This window comes from Euleptes europaea, chromosome 19, assembly GCF_029931775.1.
Source record: "Euleptes europaea isolate rEulEur1 chromosome 19, rEulEur1.hap1, whole genome shotgun sequence".
NCBI lineage: Eukaryota > Metazoa > Chordata > Lepidosauria > Squamata > Sphaerodactylidae > Euleptes > Euleptes europaea.
This window is the reverse complement of record NC_079330.1, coordinates 19,964,870-19,984,533: the sequence shown is the minus strand read 5'-3', so window position 1 is coordinate 19,984,533 and position 19,664 is coordinate 19,964,870. Positions and strand designations below refer to the sequence as shown.

Below are 19,664 nucleotides of genomic sequence, written 5' to 3'. Positions count from 1 at the left end.
GGGAACTGATCTCTATCGGCTGGAGATCAGTTGTAATAGCAGGAGGTCTCCAGCTACTACCTGGTGGTTGGAGAAAAGAGGCACTTGGTACTAATGGAATTTGGGAGAAAATAAGTACCAACACAACGTAAATGCAACCTAAGTTTAGTACAGTGAAAAAGTGCACAGTGAACAAACAACAAACATTACAAGCAGGAAAAATACATGGCTCTCAAAGAGTCTCACGGAATCTTCAACAATCTTCACTGAAGTTCTTACTAAAGTCCAAAAGGCTTCAACAAGCAAAGTCCATCAGAAGGACGGTGGAAAAAAACGGATAGTGTGAAACGCAGTCCGGATTAACTTTAATGTTTTCACCGCCGCGCAAGCGGCTTCATCAGCACACCGTTCTAATATCGGGAGACAAGGCTGATGAACGGTGTGCTGATGAAGCCGCTTGCGCGGCGGTGAAAACGTTAAAGTTAATCCGGACTGCGTTTCACACTATCCGTTTTTTTCCACCGTCCTTCTGATGGACTTTGCTTGTTGAAGCCTTTTGGACTTTAGTAAGAACTTCAGTGAAGATTGTTGACGATTCCGTGAGACTCTTTGAGAGCCATGTATTTTTCCTGCTTGTAATGTTTGTTGTTTGTTCACTGTGCACTTTTTCACTGTACTAAACTTAGGTTGCATTTACGTTGTGTTGGTACTTATTTTCTCCCAACTACCTGGTGGTTGGCAACCCTAAGGTTATGGTATTGCGTCTATTGAATATGCCCTTCCTTGTTGCCCTTTTTAAAAGACCTGCCGTCCCCATTTCTGGATCTCCATTGAGATGAATGTGTGTGATTTGTTTTTATACGGACGTTTCACTGCAAGGCGTAAGGCCCTCCATTGCTATTAGGGTTGCCAGCTCCAGGTTGGGGAACTCCTGGAGATTTGGGGGGGGAGCCTGGGGAAACAGGGACCTCAGTGAGGTACGATGCCCTAAACCCTACCCTGTAAAGCATCCATTTTCTCCAGGTGAGCTGATCTCTGTAGCCTGGAGCTGAGCTGTAATTCCAGGGGGGTCCCCGGGTCCCACCTGGAGGCTGGCATCCCCGATTGCTATCCCATGCTGGCTCCTATAAATGCTCCTTGCTTGTCTCCTCCCCCGGTCTCCCTAGGACGCTGTGCAGAGTTGCAGATCCAGTTCACCGAAGCCGTCTCCACTGTCACTGACCAGAAAGAGCTGATTGCAAGACTGGAGCGTGACGTCAGCACCATCCAGTCCCTGTCTGCGATGCACCGCCCGGATGCTGAGGTGAGTCCCTCGAGAAGATGCTAGCCAGGTGACCTCGGGGGAGCCCAAGGCTGAGAGCCTCTGACTAGGGTTGCGGGAGGTTTTTGGGGTGGAGCCTAAGGAGGGTGGGGCTTGGAGAGGGGAGGCGCTTCAATGCCATAGAGTCCAATTGCCAAAGCGGCCATTTTCTCCAGGTGAACTGATCTCTATCGCATGGAGATCAGTTGTAATAGCAAGAGGTCACCAGCCACCACCTGGAGATTGGCAACCCTACCTCTGACATATTCATTCCTAGCGCTGAGGTTAGTAGACAAACAAGGTTATGGAAGGTTAGGAAGGCTATTTGCCAATCTAGTGAATTTATCATTGTTAAACACCCAAAAGTGAAACTTGTTGTTCATTTATGATGTCAATATTCCATATACTTAAATATATGTTGTCTACTCAAAGCAGGGGTCCCCAGCATGATGCCGGTCAACACCTTTTCTGATGCCCACAAAGTGCTTTTAAGAAATGCGTGGGGCCAGGTAGAGCTTTTGCCCAGCAAAGCTTCTCATTGACTATTGGAGATCTGATTGGCTGTGCTGATTTTTTTTAACGTTGCTTTGGCTGCAGCTGCCACCACAGCACGAGAACCTGCACTGCGTTACTGAAGTTATTCTGTGGCAGTCATTTTGCTGGCTCCGCCTCTTGAGGCAGCCATTTTGTGGCCGCCATTTTGTTGCTGCGCCCACCATGCCGTGTCAGAATTCCAAATGTGCCTGCAGGCTCAAAAAGGTTGGGGACCCCTGCCTCACAGCATTGGGGGTCGACTTATCATGTGCCTACATGTGATGGGCAACCTCTCGCCGTCCATTTCTTACATTCAGTCAACTGAGCAGCCGGAGAAAAAAATGGAGGGCACGCATGAGCGCTGTGAGCGTTTTAGGGGACAGTAAAGTTGAAGGAAACCAGATTCACTAACTGGCTTACTGAAAAGGAGCCATGTGCCTTTAAAGAAAGATGACATGACTGTAAATGCCCCACACAGAGATGACACAGGGCTACCAGTTTTGGCGGCAGCCCTGTGTCTCCCACATCCCCATGGTCCAGCTTTTTCCTTTCTACAGGGTGCTGCCATTCAGAACCTGGAGAAGATTCCCGACCCTATTAAAGAAGCAACAGCCCTTTTCTATGGTAAGATTCCAGTAGCACAGTGAGTCTGTTAAGATTGCCTAGGGGTCGGCAAACTCATTAGTCAAAAGAGCCAAATATCAACAGTACAACGATTGAGATTTCTTTTGAGAGCCAAATTCCTTAAACTTAAACTATAGAGGTAGGTACACTGTTTATTAACTTAATAAACTTTAATTAAAGTTTTAAGTCTTAATTAAACTATAGGTACACTGAATAAAACTTGATATCATACTTAATAGTGATCTTATTTATTGATAAAAATTAAATTGTAAGTCCCTGCCATTTCCCCCTCCCCGTCCAAGTCCTCATCTGGAGGCCTGGTCTACCGCCATAAAAGCCTATTGGTAGACCTGGCCTCTGGCTGAGTCCCATTGGGAGGCCAGGTCTACCCATTGGCTTTCTTGGCAGTAGACCTGGCTTCCAGAGACCAATAGAAGCCAATGGGTAGACCTGGCCTCTGAAGGGGGACTTTTTCCCCTCCTCGGAGTCCAGGTCTACCGTCAAGAAAGCCAGTGGGTAGACATGGCCTCCCAATGGGACTCAGCAGGAGGCCAGGTCTACCAAAGGAAGCCCGCCCCGCCCAACAGCTGATAGGCGGGGGGGGCAGAAACCGCCGAGCCGCCCACCCAGCAATCGCGCGGCTAGAGGGGAGGGGAGGCTTTAGCCTCCCAACCATTGAGGGCAAGGGAAAGGGGGACCTGGCCATTCTCCATGGCGGGGGGGGGGGAGACAGCGCACCCGCTCGCCTGCTCTCTCGCGCTCGCTCGCTCTCTCTCAGGCGTGCCGGCTCCGCAGCCGGCTGCCGGTGTGAGCGGGCGCGAGAGAAGGGCTCCGAACCAAGTTCGGAGAGCCGCACTCAACGGGCCAAAGAGCCGCATGGGCTCGGGAGCCACAGTTTGCAGACCCCTGGCCTAGGCCATGAGATATCTGGTGCCATCCAAGGACGGAGGGGCCTCTAGGGTTGCCTGGTCCATCTTCACCACTTGTGGGAGGTTTTGGGGTCGGAGCTTGAGGAGGACGGGGTTTGGGGAGGGGAGGGACTTCAATGCCATAGAGTCCAATTGCCAAAGCAGCCATTTTCTCCTGGGGAACTGATCTCTATTGGCTGGAGATCACTTGTAATAGCAGATCTCCAGCTACTATCTGGAGGTTGGCAACCCTAGCGGCCTCTAAAATGGCCTCCAGAAGACCACTGATGTGTCTGGGGGCCTTTGAAGGATTGCTTTGCATATGGTTTTCATTTATAAAGGTTGAGTATTCCTTATTCAGACTTCTTGGGACCAGAAGTGGTCCGTATTGCAGATCTTTCCGCATTTGGGAATATTTGCATATACATAATGAGGTATCTTGGGGATGGGACCCAAGTCTAAACAAGAAATTCTTTTATGTTTTATATATGTTTTATATAGACTTTCTACACATACCCTCAGTGTAATTTTAAACAATATTTTTAATAATTTTGTGTACATTGAATCATTGGAAAGCAAATTGGCATGCTGCTGAGGGTCTGTAATGCCTGCATGCCAGCTCAAAAAGTCTGGTTTTTGGGTCAGTCCAGATATCGCATGGCCGGATAAGTATACTCAACCTGTAGTACATTTTGGGCCCTGACCTGGATGGCCCAGGCTAGCCTGATCTCGTCAGATCTCAGAAGCTAAGCAGGGTCAGCCCTGGTTAGTATTTGGATGGGAGACCACCAAGGAATACCAGGGTTGCTGTGCAGAGGAAGGCACTGGCAAACCACCTCTGTTAGTCTCTTGCCATGAAACCCCCCCAAAAAAGCGGTCACCATAAGTCGGCTGCGACTTGACGGCACTTTACACACACCCAGTACATTTTGGCATTTGTTCTGCGGTTATCTATTATTTTCAATTTTTAAGAGTTAAACTTTATTTTTAAACACACTCTAATTTTTGTTTAAAAATTTTTTTTTAAGTTAACTGCTTTGTGTTTTTTTAATGTTCTTATAAGCCATCTTTGAGACATCCTTGGATGTGAAAGTCCGGATGTGAACTAAATAAAATAACTTTTGTCAGTCAGGATACGTGACCCTGGGTAAATTGGAATGAGGGAGATTACAGGTGATGGTTTATCAAATTGCCACAATCACAATGGGGGGTTGGAGTAGAACAGAAACTATTTTGGGATTAAGATTGGAGTAAAAGCTTCTAAAGCCAGCGTGGTGTAGTGGTTAAGAGTGGCAGTTTGGAGCGGTGAACTCTGATCTGGAGAACAGGGTTTGATTCCCCACTCCGCCACATGAGCGGTGGAGGCTAATCTGGTGAACTGGATGTGTTTCCCCACTCCTCCACATGAAGCCAGCTGGGGGACCTTGGGCTAGTCACTCTCTCTCAGCCCCACCTACCTCACAGGGTGTCTGTTGTGGGGAGGGGAAGGGAAGGTGATTGTAAGCCGGTTTGATTCTCCCTTAAGGGGTAAAGAACGTCGGCATATAAAAACCAACTCTTCTTCTTAATTTGCATGTCTGGTGTTGAACTGGGATATCCTATAAGGAGCATAAACATTTCCTTTGTTCGCTTCCCTCAGATGCTTAAAAAAAACGTTCTCTCATCAGAAATTCATTGCCCACAATTTATTTCCTAGGGTATCCCCCATCACCAAGCATCCCAATCCCAGAGGGCCAGATGGACTCCCTTCTGTCCATCATCTCCAGCCAGAGGGAACGCTTCCGAACCAGGAACCATGAGCTGGAAGCGGTAAGGTTCATCAGAACAACGGGGAGTTCCAGACATGAGGTGCTCGACTTGCAGGACACTAGGATTCAGACTCAGATAATTTATTGCGGTCATTGAAGAGTAACAACATGATCATTTGAACTAGTCAAACGGGTTCAAGGCTCTGCATCAACTTTAGTTTCATTTCCCCGCATCTTACATATCCCAAGACAGAGTTTAGCTACTTGTCGGGATACCCAGTGATTTTCATCGGACAACAGATATTCCAATTTAGCCGCATCGGATTCGTCAAGGAGACCATCTAACACTGACTGAAGATATTTTAATCTGGCCTCCTTGTAATAGGAACATCTCAAAAGCGTGTGCTCTGTAGTTTTTACCTCCCCCATTGGGCATGAACCTAATCCTTCTGAATATGGGATCTTTTTGAATCTCCCTACCAGAAACGCAGAAGGAGGACGCTGGAATTTGTTCCGTTCCCCATTGGTTCTTGAGGCTGGCAGCGGTGTGCACAGCTGTGGAATCATAAAGACAGGCTTCTCTCGGGGAGGGGGGAGGATGTCCAGTGGAAAAGATGTTTGCTGTTCATTGGGACACCACCTACCAATTTATAACTAGGTGCTGCGGAACCTAAGTTAGGAGCGCAAGAGAACATGTCCATAGCAAGTCTTTGGGTGGAACTAGAAGTGTCAAGGAAGAGGCAGGTGGCTGCTGCTGAAAATGGCAACCCTGTGTCAAGTTTACCCCCGTTATCCCATCCAGAATATGAAGTATAACTCAGTGCTGTTGTGCCGTGTATTTTCCTACCCTTCCTCTATGGTGTTGGCTGAAAGGGGGTGCAGTAGGGTAGCCAAGTCCAGGTTGGGAAATACCTGGAGATTTTGGGGGTGGAGCCTAAGGAGGGCGGGGCTTGGGAAGAGGAGGCTGTTCAATAGGGTATAATGACATAGAGTCCACCTTCCAAAGCAGCCATTTTCTCCTGGTGAACTGATCTCTGACACCTGGAGATCAGTTGTAATCCCAGGAATTCTCCAGGCACCACCGGGAGGTTGGCACCACCGGGAGGGCCTTGGGGAACCCTCCCAGTCTGGTGGCAACAATTTCATAGGGGAATATTGTTCTTTTGGAGCAAACTTTGCAACCTTTGAAATGTCTTCAATACAAAACACGAATTCCACGAAAATGTACCTCAACTGCAATAAATTAACATTATAAACTGGTTGAGCAGAAAGGGACCACTAGGGGTCAATGTTCCAAAAGAAATTTTAGTACCTCCTTTTATGACCGCTGGTAGCCAGGTCCAGGTTGAGAAATACATGGAGATTTGAGGGGGGGGGGGAGCCTGAGGAGGACTGGGCTTGGGAAGGGGAAGGACTTCAGTGGGGTATAATGACATAGAGTCCACTTTCCAAAGCAGCCATTTTCTCCATGTGAACTGATCTCTGCTGCCTGAAGACCACTTGTAATAGCAGGAGATCTCCCGCTACCACCTGGAGGTTGGCAACCCCAGGGTGCAGAAACGTATCATTTGATGATGTCAAAACACCGAACAAGCAAAATGAGATTTTAAACAAGGGGGGCATGAATCTAGACGTGGGACTATCATGTTTCTTGCACCCAGCGGAGTTCCACTTGGACTGGTGTCCTGAGATCAGCCTGAGCCTTCAGATTTGGGAGCTGAGGGAGGGGCTCCCGATACAAATGTGTTGTCGTTTTTTAATCTTCCCTCTTTCTCACCAGATGCAATACCCAACTGCACAGAACAGTTTTACAGAAAGCTGCCGTAGGCCGAATCAGGCTGTGTTCATATGCAAAGCCTCCAGCTTGGACTGCAGCCTTTAAAAATTATTATTTTTATTCCACGATAGGAGAACCGCCTGATGCAGCATACTATGCAGGCTTTGCAGAGTGAGCTGGACAACCTGAGAGCTGACAACATCAAACTGTATGAGAAGATCAAGTTCCTGCAGAGCTACCCTGGCCGGGTGAGTGCGCGAGCATCCCCGGGAGGGCCAGGTTGGGAGACCATTGGTGGGACCCTTGCTGTGGCCAAGGGTCCTGCAAGTACCCATGGAGCAGTTCTGCCTGTTTGTGAGACAGTGTATGGAAATACCATGTGTTTACTCAGGCTCGTTTGGGCTTTAAAGTTGTAAGTGGTTTCACAGTGAGGCCCTCCTAATGGAATCAGGGGGGTATTTTTCACGGTGGATTTTGCTTTAAATAGATCCCTGGAGGATCTATTTAAATAGATCCCTGGAGGCGCGCGGAGGGTCTTCAAACAGATCTGCGCCTCCTGGACGGGAGGCACCCCCCCGCGCGCCTCCAGAGAAGCTCCCTGGAGGGGGAGATCTGTTTAAAGGGCCCCCCGCGCGCCTTCAGGGAATCCCCCTGAAGGAGCGCGGGGGGCCGACTTTTCCCCAGAACTCCGGATCCCCCCAAATTTCCGAGGATCTGAAGCGGGGGAGTTCGGACTTCGGCACGGCCCGAATAAAAACGGGCCGAATTTTGCCGAAGCCGAACTATACCGAATTTTTTTTCAACAGCCCTAGTTTGTGGCGCCCCCTCCATTGTTTTCCATCCTACGCATGCTTTCCCTGCCAGTGTGAGCCTGTGTGTGTGTGTTGGGGGGGGCAACCTGAGAGCGGCAAATCCAAGCCAAAACTCCCATCACCCTTCTGAAGAGGGGCAGCCAGTCTGCTCTGGCTCTCCCTTCAGCCGGTGCTATCCTATGTGTGTGTGTGTTGGGGGGGGCATCCTGAGAGTAACAAATCCAAGCCAAAACTCCCATCACTCTTCTGAAGAGGGGCAGCCAGTCTGCTTTGGGTCTCCCTCCTGCCGGTGCGATGCTGTGTGTGTGTGTTGGGGGGGGGCATCCTGAGAGCGGCATCCTCTGAGGAACCGCTCTCACTGTTAGAAAATTCTTCCTAATGTCTAGATGGAAACTCTTGATTTAATTTCAACCCGTTGGTTCTGGTCCGACCTTCTGGGGCAACAGAAAACAACTCGGCACCATCCTCTATATGACAGCCCTTCAAGTACTTGAAGATGGTTATCATATCCCCTCTCAGTCTTCTCCTCTTCTGGCTAAACATCCCCAGCTCCTTCAACCTTTCCTCATAGGACTTGGTCTCCAGACCCCTCACCATCTTTGTTGCCCTCCTCTGGACACGTTCCAGCTTGTCTACATCCTTTTTAAATTGTGGTGCCCCAAACTGAACACAGTGCTCTAGATGAGGTCTAACCAGAGCAAAGTGAAAGCATCACTTTGGATGATCTGGACACTATACCTCTGTTGATACAGCCCAAGAATCTATGCAAGCTGTGCTAATCTTGCAGCTGCAGAGCTAGTTAGTTGTGTGACCTTGATTGGTGGGGGAGGATATAAGGCATTACCTTTGCCCTGGGTTTTTTTCCGACATTCTTTTGTCCTGGCGGCCGTCTTTTACTGGGAAGTTTTGACAGTTTTTTCCTTTGCTCGTCGTCAATTCAGAGCATTTGGTTTTGTTTTAAATTTCTTTAAAATAAACCTTGATATTTTGTAAAGTTGTGCTTATTGGGGACTACAATTCACCCCTGAAACGAACCAGCGGCTGGAGAAACAGCCCTCCAGGAAAGGGACGCTCTCAGTCTTATTGCTAAATGAACTGCACCTTGCTCTGTGGCGCAGAGTGGTACTGCAGTCCAAGCTCTGCTCGCGACCTGAGTTCGATCTCAACGGAAGTTGGTTTCAGGTAGCCGACTCAAGGTTGACTCAGCCTTCCATCCTTCCGAGGTCGGTCAAATGTGTACCCAGCTTGCTGGGGGTAAAGGGAAGATGACTGGGGAAGGCACTGGCAAACCACCCCGTAAACAAAGTCTGCCTAGTAAACGTCGGGATGTGACGTCACCCCATGGGTCAGGAATGACCCGGTGCTTGCACAGAGGACCTTTACCTTTTTTTTTTTTTTACCTTGCTTGCCAGGAGTCTGAAGGGGCTGTGGTCAGCATTCAAGGGCAGGGTGTGAGGTAGCAGGTTCATACACACGGCGATGCTAATTTTACATGGTCTTTTCGGATAGTTGGCTTCAGCCTTGTGATTTGGGTGACGTCTCGTTCTTGTGAACAGGTTGTGCCCATCTCGGATGGTTCCATGAGTGCTAGAAAAGACAGTCATGCTAGGAAAAGTTGAGGGCAGCAGGAAAAGAGGAAGACCCAACAGGAGATGGATTGACTCAATAAAGGAAGCCACAGCCTTCAGTTTGCAAGATCTGAGCAAGGCTGTCAAAGACAGGACATTTTGGAGGACTTTGATTCATAGGGTCACCATGAGTCGGAAGTGACTTGACGGCACTTAACACACAACACACACACACAGTTGTTCTTACACAATGGGCTATCTCATATTGGCGTAGTTAAGCCCTCAAATAGACCGATTTTAAAGGTCAATGGTCAATGCCAGCACTATGAATTCGGCCCACAAACAGATTGGTAGTTTATTGTGGCTGAGGTAAAGCTGGAGAAATGGTGGTGAACTCCTGTCAGCATTCTCACTGCTGCATTCAGCATTTTTCTGGGCCATCTTCAAGGGCAGCCCCATGTATAGTGTGCTACAGTAGCCTGACCTGGACGTTACCTACATATGTGTAACTGAGGCCAGAGCTGCTATTTCCAGGAGCAGTTGTAGCTGGTAGACCAACCTAAACTGGAAAAGGCATCCCTGGATACCTCCACTACATGTTTGCCATGCACCAGGGCAGGATCCAGGCATGCACATACACACAAACTATGAATTTGCTACTTGAGGAGCAGCACAACCCCATCAACAACTGCCTATACACCTACTCCAGGGTTTGGTTTTACCTCTGACCAGCAGTACTTCCGGCTTATCGGGATTAAGAGTTGATAGGGTTGCCAACCTCCAGGTACTAGCTGGAGATCCCCTGCTATTACAACTTATCTCCAGCCGATAGAGATCAGTTCACCTGGAGAAAATGGCCGCTTTGGCCATTGGACTCTATGGCATTGAAGGCCCTCCCCAAACCCCGCCCTCCTCAGGCTCCACCCCAGAAACCTTCTGCCAGTGGCAAAGAGGTACCTGGCAACCCTAAGAGTTGATGTTTTGAAGGTCTGTGATTTGCAAGAGGGATCTCTTCCTTTCTCGTTCCGTCATCCTGCTGTAATCCCCTGTGACCAGGAGAGAGCGCTGTTCTCTGTCTTGTGGAAATTCTGATTTTCTAGCATCATCTGTGAGTTGATAAGGTTAAAAAAGCAAATGCAGACTGACAACAACAAAAAATCAAGGTAAACAGTGTTCAGTTTCCAAGGATCCTACTGTATGAGAAACTGCTGCTCCCTCCCCCAGCAGCCGAAACCCACTCTGGTTCGAAGGAGGTCTTTTTCCATTGATGGACCCAAACATTCTACTTCCGGGGTATTTCTTAGCATCCCATTGGTCATGCAGGATTCTGGGTGATTCTCTGAGATAGCCCAGGCTAGCCTGATCTTGTCAGATATCGGAAGCTAAGCATCGTATTCCCTATTACTATGTATGGGTGTGAAAGCTGGACAATGAAGAAAGCCGACAGGAAGAAAGTAGAGTCCTTTGAAATGTGGTGGTGGAGGAGAGGGTTACGGATAACGTGGATCAGTGGGTTATAGATCCAATCAAGCCTGAACTGACCCTAGAAGCTAAAATGACTAAACTGAGGCTATCGTATTTTGGTCACATTATGAGAAGGCAAGAGTCAATAGAAAAGACAGTCATGCTAGGAAAAGTTGAGGGCAGCAGGAAAAGAGGAAGACCCGACAAGAGATGGATGGACTCAATAAAGGAAGCCACAGCCCTCAATTTGCAAGACCTGAGCAAGGCTGTCAAAGTCAGGACATTTTGGAGGACATTGATTCATAGGGTAGCCATGAGTCAGAAACGACTTGACGGCACTTAACACACACACACAAGCAGGGTCGGTCCTGGTTGATATTTGGATGGGAGACCACCAAAGAAGTCCAGGGCCGCAACACAGAGGAAGGCAAAGAGCTTCCTATGCTCCAGGTCAGAATTCTGGCACTGAAAAAAGCTTCCAACCTTCCAAGATACGCCTTTGGCATGTGAATCTCAAGACACTGCAGCAGGTGTGTCTTTCCTATTTAAAGTGTCAAGGAAGTAAGGAAAGATGGAATGTGTGTGTGTAAAGTGCCGTCAAGTCGCAGCCGACTTATGGCGACCCCTTTTGGGGTTTTCATGGCAAGAGACTAAAAGAGGTGGTTTGCCAGTGCTTTCTTCTGCACAGCAACCCTGGTATTCCTTGGTGGTCTCCCATCCAAATACTAACCAGGGCTGACCCTGCTTAGCTTCTGAGATCTGACGAGATCAGGCTAGCCTGGGCCATCCAGGTCAGGGCAAAGATGGAATGGCCAGTATGGAATTCAAAAGCTGGATGGCAAAAAAGAAGAAGAAAGAAAGAAAAGTTTTTTTGTGTGTGGAAAATGTCCTTGCTCTGCATTTTGGTAGAAAACGTTTTAAAAAGTCTGCTGAGCAGATCAAAGCAAAGTGCCGTATAATCCAGCATTCTGCTTCCTACAGCAGCTAGCCAGAAGCTTCTGGGAAGCCCACAAATGCGGCACAAAAAGGGCTCTGTACTTTGTCTCCAGTATCTGGTACTCTGGGGGGTAGACCCTCTGGGTCCAGGGAGGTTTCATTTCCAACTACCGTGGCTAATACAGTTCACCTTGTTTCATCAGACCAAAGATCTGAATTAGTCTAGGATCCGGTTTCTAACAGTGGCTGATCAGATCGTCTTCAGAGAGCCAACAGGACATGGCAGGCTTTCTCCGGTTTTAACGGTTCTCTTTTATTAACTGAAAGGAAACTGCCTATGTGGGAAAATAAGGGGGAAATAATTATGGCACAAATAATATGTGATCTAATTAATTCTAATAAACAATCTTTAGAAGATGCACTTCACTTATATCCCACTTTCCCCCTCAACAGGTATCCAAAGTGGCTTACAACATTCTCCCCCTCTTCAATTTATCCTCTCAACAAATCTGTCAGGAAAGTTAGGTTGAGAGAGCACAATGGGCCCAAGGTCACCCAGCAAGTTTCCACGTAGGGCTGTCAGCTCAGGCTTGGGAAATACGTGATTTTGGGGGTGGGGCCTATGGAGGGCAGGGTCTGGGGAGGGGAGGGACTTCAATGGGGAATAATGCCATAGAGTCCACCTTCCAAAGCAGATCCCCGTATCATCTCTCAAAGCAATGTTACTTCTGCTTTATTACTTTGAAGATACATACATCAGTGACTATTGGATTTTGTAAATATAGGATCTTGTTGGGCAATTGTTTTTGTATTGATGTTGCTTACTACTTGTAGCTTTTTCAACAGAACTTTTTTGCACTTTGTAATAATATTGTTGTGTTGCTCCTGTGCTAATTTCCTAACTATTTAGTATCAGTACAGTGGTGTCTTCTTTTTCTATTACCACCTGGAGGTTAACAACCCTAGGGTGCAGAAACATATCAATTGATGATGTCACAACACTGAATAAGCATTTTCACAAAGATGAATGAACTCTAGGGTTGCCAACCTCCAGGCACTAGCTGGTGATCTCCTGCTATTACAACTGATCTCCAGCCGATAGAGATCAGTTCCCCTGGAGAAAATGGCCGCTTTGGCAATTGGACTCTATGGTATTGAAGTCCCTCCCCTCCCCAAACCCTGCCCTCCTCAGGCTCCGCCCCAAAAACCTCCTGGCAGTGGCGAAGATGAAATGCCTGTGTCATAATATTAATTTCGAATCAATATAACACAGTGGGAGGTTGATAGTTCAAAGCAGTTGTTTATTGAGCCCAATATACATACCGGCTTAAACTGCCCTAATGCGCAGGACAGTCTTCACACTCAAAGGATTGCAACCCCAATTATAACTTCTGGTTAGGGATGTTCCAATTACGTTGACTCACTAGACATTGGTTGTCTACCTTACTTTAATTAACATAGTATATAGAGATTGGTAGAAGCTGTCTCTAAGCAAGCACTTGGTCTTGTGATTCCCATTCCTAACAGTGAAGGTAAGACACTGTTTTTCTCTACTGGGGAAAGCCTGTACCAGGCAATGTGTTCGGTTGGCCTCTTATAGTTATGGATGCCAACGTTCCCAAAGTTTCCATGTGTGGGCAGAATATATCTGCCTGATGCTATGCTCTATTCTTGAGCATAGCACCTCATGAACCTATGAATGTTTATACATATGAAAGAATATATGTTTTCCCATAAATGAAGTTTATAGGCACTTCAAAGATGGACCTGGCAACCCTAATGAACTCACCTTGACTTTCCCTTCTGGGTTTTTTTCCCTAGGGAGGAAGCAGCGATGACACAGAAAAGCGTTATTCCTCACAGTATGAAGAACGGCTGGATCCCTTCTCCTCCTTCAGCCGGAAGGTACAGATGCCTGGAGGCATTAAGTACATAACATAAGAAGAACCCTGCTGGATCACACCAGCAGTCCATCCAGTCCAGCATCCTGTCTCACGCAGTTATTCTGGAGAGCCAACAACAGGGTGTAGAGACTGAGGCCTTCCCTTGATGTTGCCACCTGGCACTAGTATTCAGAGGCTACTGCCTCTGAATTTTGAAGTTCCCGTTAGACAACATGGATTGCAGTCGCTGATAGGCCTATCCTCCATTCATGGGATGGTGGCAAAGGGATGAGGAAAGGAGGGAAATGTAGATGAGTTAAACTGTTATATCGATCCAATGATAATGATGACCCTTAGATGTCAATCTCTCATCCTCAAAGTTGGGCTGACTTGACCAGTCATGGGTTGGAATCAATGGAAGGAGTCCTGGCCTGCAGACAACAGGTCTACCTGCCACAGGACTCAATAGCGATAGACCTGGCCTGCAGACAACAGGTCTACCTGCCATAGGACTCAATAGCAATAGACCTGGCCTGCAGACAACACGTCTACCTACCATAGAATAGTGATAGACCTGCCCTGCAGACAACAGGTCTACCTTCCATAAGACTCAATAACAATAGACCTGGCCTGCAGACAACTGGTCTACCTACCATAGGACTCAATAGCGATAGACCTGGCCTGCAGACAACTACCTGCCATAGGACTCAATAGCAATAGACCTGGCCTACAGACAACAGGTCTACCTGCCACAGGACTCAATAACAATAAGACCTGGCCTGAGGACAACACGTCTACCTGCCATAGGACTCAATAGCGAAAGACCTGGCCTGCAGACAACATGTGTACCTGCCAACTGGAGATTGGCAACCCTACTACAAAGGCAGGCTACAATGTGAACCTCCCAAGGAGACGATTGTTGTCTGAAAGCTAAGAAATTAATAAAGTAGTGCTCCCATTTTACAGATGGTTAAATTGAGGTTGAGGAAGATGAGCAGGTCTAAGCCCCCCCCCCCCCGTGAGATTTGTTAGCAGAGCACTTGGGTCTGTCCAACCCACATCAATGCAGCATGTTGATGTAAATGTTTGCCCTATGAATTTGCGGCCTTCTGGTGGGCTGCGATAGCTCCAGAATAAAGCAAGGGGAAACCAATTTCCGTTTCGCCATTGGAGATACAGATCGTTTCCATCTTTCGTCTCCTGTTTCTTTCAGGAGCGTCAGAGGAAGTACCTGAGTCTCAGCCCCTGGGATAAAGCCACACTCGGCATGGTAAGCCTTACCTGTGATGCAACCAACAAGAGGTGTCTACAAAGATGGTCAAGACATTTTGCCTGCATCCCCCTCAATTAGGGCTGCCAGCTCCGGGTTGGAAAATACCTGGAGATTTTGGGGCAGAGCCTGAGGAGGGTTAGAAAAGGGTTTGGAAAGAGGAGGGTTTGGAAAGGGGAGGGACTTCCATACCAGAGAGTCCAATTGCCAAAGCAGCCGTTTTCTCCAGATGAATTGAGCTCTATTGGCTGGAGATCACTTGTAATAGCAGGAGATCTTGAAGCGGTCAATTACTGTGCTTTTGTGGCTAAGTTTTTAGACCTTGTATTTTACTAGAAAATACGTTATCTTATTAAACCAGCCACAGCAAGTAATGATACAACCTTCTTGAATTGTAAATCAATTCTTTTTATTGTAAATGCTCCAAAAATATTAAAATGAAATGAAAACCACACTTAGATATATGCAAAGTATATTACAACTTGATTACATGAAAAACCTAACAGGTTATAGCAGGTTAATATAGATCTGATATAGAAAATAGAATACAGTTACAAACTAGTTAAAAACCAGTAACCTTACCCATCAATGGCCATGCCAGGGAGATTTCTCACACAGACAATAGGCAACATGTCTGCTGGAGAGTTTCTCAATTTCTTACAATTTCGTGTTCCTTTTTATACCCTCTCAGAGGGTATCTCCAGCCACCAACTGGAGGTTGGCAACCGAACCCTCAATCCATGGGCTTCAGCCATTTCTTCAATTCTCCCTCTCCAGGGGCTGTTTTTGCATAAAAGAAACGGCCGTTGGAGTCTGCTTTTTGCTTGACCCAATGTGTGCAAAATAGCACTTCTCGTACAAGAACCACCATGTGCGCAGATTGGCTTCTCACTGGACTGTGTCTGGACTGGACTGACTCAGACCGCAAGTGGGACTTCTTGTGAATGAATGTCCTGCCATACACAAAGCAATTCCCCGCTCACGGAAAAGCAGCATGTTGGAGGAGGCAAGGATGAGCTACTTTTCTGTGTGCAGGGAATTCTTTTCATGTGGTGCAACATTCTTCTTTTATTAAAGCAAGGTCCTATACTTCACAATTGCAAATGGATGCTTGGAAGTATATGGGCAATGGCTGTGGAAATCTCAGAACCTGGCAGAAGGAAATTCCAGGGCTCAATCCACACAGCATCTCCAGTCAAAAGGTTTGGGTAGCAGGTGATGTGAAAGATCTCTGCCCAAGTCCCTGGAAAGTATGAGGCAGCATCATGTGCTCATGCGGGCAGGGGCAGGGTGGTTTTCTTGCCTTTGGTAAGTCCTTGTTCCTCCTGTGACTAGCAAAACCAGAATCTACTCTGCAAAAATGAGAGAATATCCAAACATATTCAGTTTTCCTAATTTGGGGGCAGAATCTGTTGTTGTTTTTCTTGTGGGGGCAGAAATTAAGCTTCTCTCTGTCTCTCCTGCAGGGAAGACTCATCCTGTCAAACAAGACAGCACGCACGATTGCCTTCTTCTACACGCTTTTCCTGCACTGCCTTGTCTTCCTGGTGAGTTTCAGGAGTTCTGCGCTGCCACTCTAAGTGGGGGGGGGGGGGGGCAAACCCAGGCTAGATCCCTGTCTTCAGTCATGGCACTTTTCTACATGTAAGAACAAAATACAGATGTCTCTGTCTGTACAAAAGAATAACAGAAGCTCCCCACAAAAGAAACCTTCGAGCACCAAAAGGCATTCTTTTTGTTGATTTTTTAGAGTTAAAATTATGGTATTTCCATTTCTCCCCGCATCTTGCAAGACAGAAACTGCAACTGGAATTAGGGTTGCCAGCTCTGGGTTGGAAAATACCTGGAGATTTTGGGGGTGGAGCCTGAGGATGGTGGGGTTTGGCAAGGGGAGGGACTTCAATGGGGTATAATGGCATAGAGTCCACCTTCCAAAGCAGCCATTTTTTCCAGGGGAATTGATCTCTGTCGCCTGGAGATCAGTTGTACAGCAGGAGATATCCAGCCATCACCTGGAAATTGGCAACCCTAGTCAGACAACGTGAGACACAGAGGCTGAGAGTAAACATCAATTGGGTTTGAAAGCAAAACTGGTAACGCAACTGCCTTGCCTTCTCAGGTGCTGTACAAAACTGCCTGGAGTGAGAGCATTGGGCGAGACTGTGCTGCGTACTGTGCTAAAAAGTAGGTATCAGGTCACGATTTTGCAACTGGTCGTGGGTCTGCACTGCCAACGAATGCCCAGCAGCTTCCACAAAATTGCCTTTATTCCTAAAATGTGAAAATTGGATGGTGGTGCTTCTCTTGGCTGGCTGTATTTTTAGCTTCGTTTTCCACTGAAAATCGGTTCCCAATGAAGCTCACGGCATTTTGCGATAGAGATATAATAGGAATGTTTTGAAAAGATAGAAGCAGCAGTTCCTAGTGAGGTCTGGGTTCTAAAGGTCGGCTGTATTTTTAGCCTGCTTTCCCACTGAAAATCGGTTCCCAAAGCATCTCATGACATTTTGCGATAGAGATATAATAAGAATGTTTTGAAAAGACAGAAGCAGCAGTTCCTAGTGAGGTCTGGGTCCAAACATGGCAAAAGAAGGCAAAAGTATCCGTGCCTTTTTGGTTTGAAAAAAATAAAGGCCACCTGGGAAGTAACATGATGATGCTCTCCAAAATTATGCAGGGAGTCAGTGAAGAGAAAGAAACTTTCCTCCCTGTCCTGTAATACTAGAACTTAGGAAACTGGCTGGCAGTAGATTTAAGACAGAAAAAAGGAAGTACTACTTAGGGTTGCCGGCTCCGGGTTGGGAAATACCTGGAGATTTTTGGGGCGGAGCCTGAGGAAGGCAGTGCTTGGGGGAGGGGAGGGACTTCAATGCCATAGAGTCCAATTGCCAAATCAGCCATTTTCTCCAGGGGAACTAATCTCTATCGGCTGGAGATCAGTTGTAATAGCAGGAGATCTCCAGCCTAGTGCCTGGAGGTTGGCAACCCTAGGGCTACTTCAAACACCGAGTAATTGACCTGTGGAACTCACTGCTGTGAAATGGGCTGAGGTCTACATGCTTGGATGGATTTAAAAGGAGGTTGAGTAAAATCATGGAAGATCAGTCTATTGTTGGCTGTTATCATTGACAGCTGTATGGAACCTAGGGTAGGGTTGCCAGGTCCCTCTTCACAACCGGCAGGAGGTTTTTGGGGCGGAGTCTTCCCCAGTCGTCTACACTTTACCCCCAGCAAGCTGGGTACTCATTTTACCAACCTGGGAAGGATGGAAGGCTGAGTCAACCTTGAACTGGCCACCGGAAACCGACTTCCATCCGGATCGAACTCAGGTTGTGAGCAGAGATTTTGACTGCAGTACTGCAGCTTACCACTCTGCGCCACGGGGCTCAGGACAAATCGATAGTTGCATGTATAAGCATGTATAATAGTTTCAATAAGAAGCAAATAGTAAAAAAAAAAATTTGTATAAATTTTAAAACCGGGAAATGTGAACTCCTGGGACCATGAAAATGACCTTGCTTTCATATTCGGGAAGAATTTTCTGTGCATCTACATTGTTGAACCTGTGTGGATGGAACTGCCAAAGTACAAAAAAGGACATTTCAAAATCCTTATGACCCTTTTCTAAATAGTGATTCATCAGCGGTGTTTCTTTTATGCCAGCTCTAATACGAGAGCGGTGTTCTAATATCCGTATCCGTACAGGTCTGATTGTGCTTCCGATATAGAGAAGACGGCATGGGCACAATTAGAAAATTGGAGCAACTCAAATTTAAAATTCATATTGCGCGCGCTGAGATTTTTAACAGGAAGCGCTTGAGGGCAAATGGAACACATTCCACAGTGGAAATGGCCTACTGTCAAAAGTATAGGGCGTAGTATCAAAAAATCAGAATGTACAACGTGATCTTTAATAGATTTAGTTTTGCAAAATCCACATACAGGCATATTTTCACACTCTGGAATAGAAGTGCAAGATGTTCCAATGTTTTTTAACTCCTAGGAACTCCTTGTTTTTGTCAATGCATGTAAATATTAAGACGTGGTGACTCCCTTGTGTCTTTCAGGTATGCTGACCATTTGCACCAGTTCCACGAGAACGGAGACAACGGGGACATGTGGCAGTAGAGCCTTCAACGGAGAATCTCCCCCTCTCCCTTTCTCCCCTGCTCCCCCCCCCATTGCAAAGGGTCCTCAAAGAGTATCTAATCGATAGACTCAAAAGGAAATTCTCTCTCGAGGAACATGATTATTTTCTGAAGTTGATTCTAGCGGATGTGTCCCCTTTCAAGTTCTTTCCCATGACCACTTGTTAAGGATTTCTTATCGATTGCAACCCGCTGGGACCAATTCAGACGGTCACCATCTCAGAGACGCAGGCAAACTCAGATCAAAAATGTTATCTAGGCGCAGAAACAACTGCCAGGGAAACCATTCCCTTGAGCACAGCGGCCAGACCGTGTGCGGCTGTGTTGGCAGAAATTAGCACCGGGAAAGATCTCCTGTCTCTGTGGGTGGTCTAAGATGACTACTCATCTTTCCTTGTCCCCGGTGTAAAGCACACAGATGAAATTTGGGGCCTCTGAAACATGCCATCAGCTTTTCTTTCCTTTCAAGCGATCCCTTGATCTTATAGCTGTCGTTTAACAAATTGATGGGGATTTTTTTTCTGTAAAACTGGAAGCAAGCAGGTTTGCCGGGGGGGGGGGTGTTAAGCCTCCTCCTCGGCTTTGCCGATTCACCTTCCTGTCGGAGTCTCCTGTACCATTTATAGGGTGTACCTCAGGAATCCAACAGGTACACCTTTCCTCCTCCGTGACTGCCACAAGCACTGTCTTCCCGAAATGTCTAACACCAGGGC

At 47.1% G+C, this 19,664-nt stretch overlaps 1 protein-coding gene across 1 annotated transcript in view; it reads left to right on the top strand.

Annotated features, from left to right (window-relative positions):
- CUX1 (cut like homeobox 1) overlaps positions 1-18,965 on the top strand; it is a 338,228-nt gene extending 319,263 nt beyond the window's left edge. The window contains exons 15-23 of the mRNA XM_056865494.1: positions 1,146-1,282; positions 2,371-2,437; positions 5,042-5,154; positions 7,002-7,118; positions 13,472-13,555; positions 14,747-14,803; positions 16,270-16,350; positions 16,923-16,987; positions 18,871-18,965. Coding sequence (XP_056721472.1) covers positions 1,146-1,282; positions 2,371-2,437; positions 5,042-5,154; positions 7,002-7,118; positions 13,472-13,555; positions 14,747-14,803; positions 16,270-16,350; positions 16,923-16,987; positions 18,871-18,931 — 782 coding nt within the window. The 3' untranslated portion in view covers positions 18,932-18,965. The remainder of the gene's footprint in view (positions 1-1,145; positions 1,283-2,370; positions 2,438-5,041; positions 5,155-7,001; positions 7,119-13,471; positions 13,556-14,746; positions 14,804-16,269; positions 16,351-16,922; positions 16,988-18,870) is intronic.
- Positions 18,966-19,664: the final 699 nt, after the last annotated feature.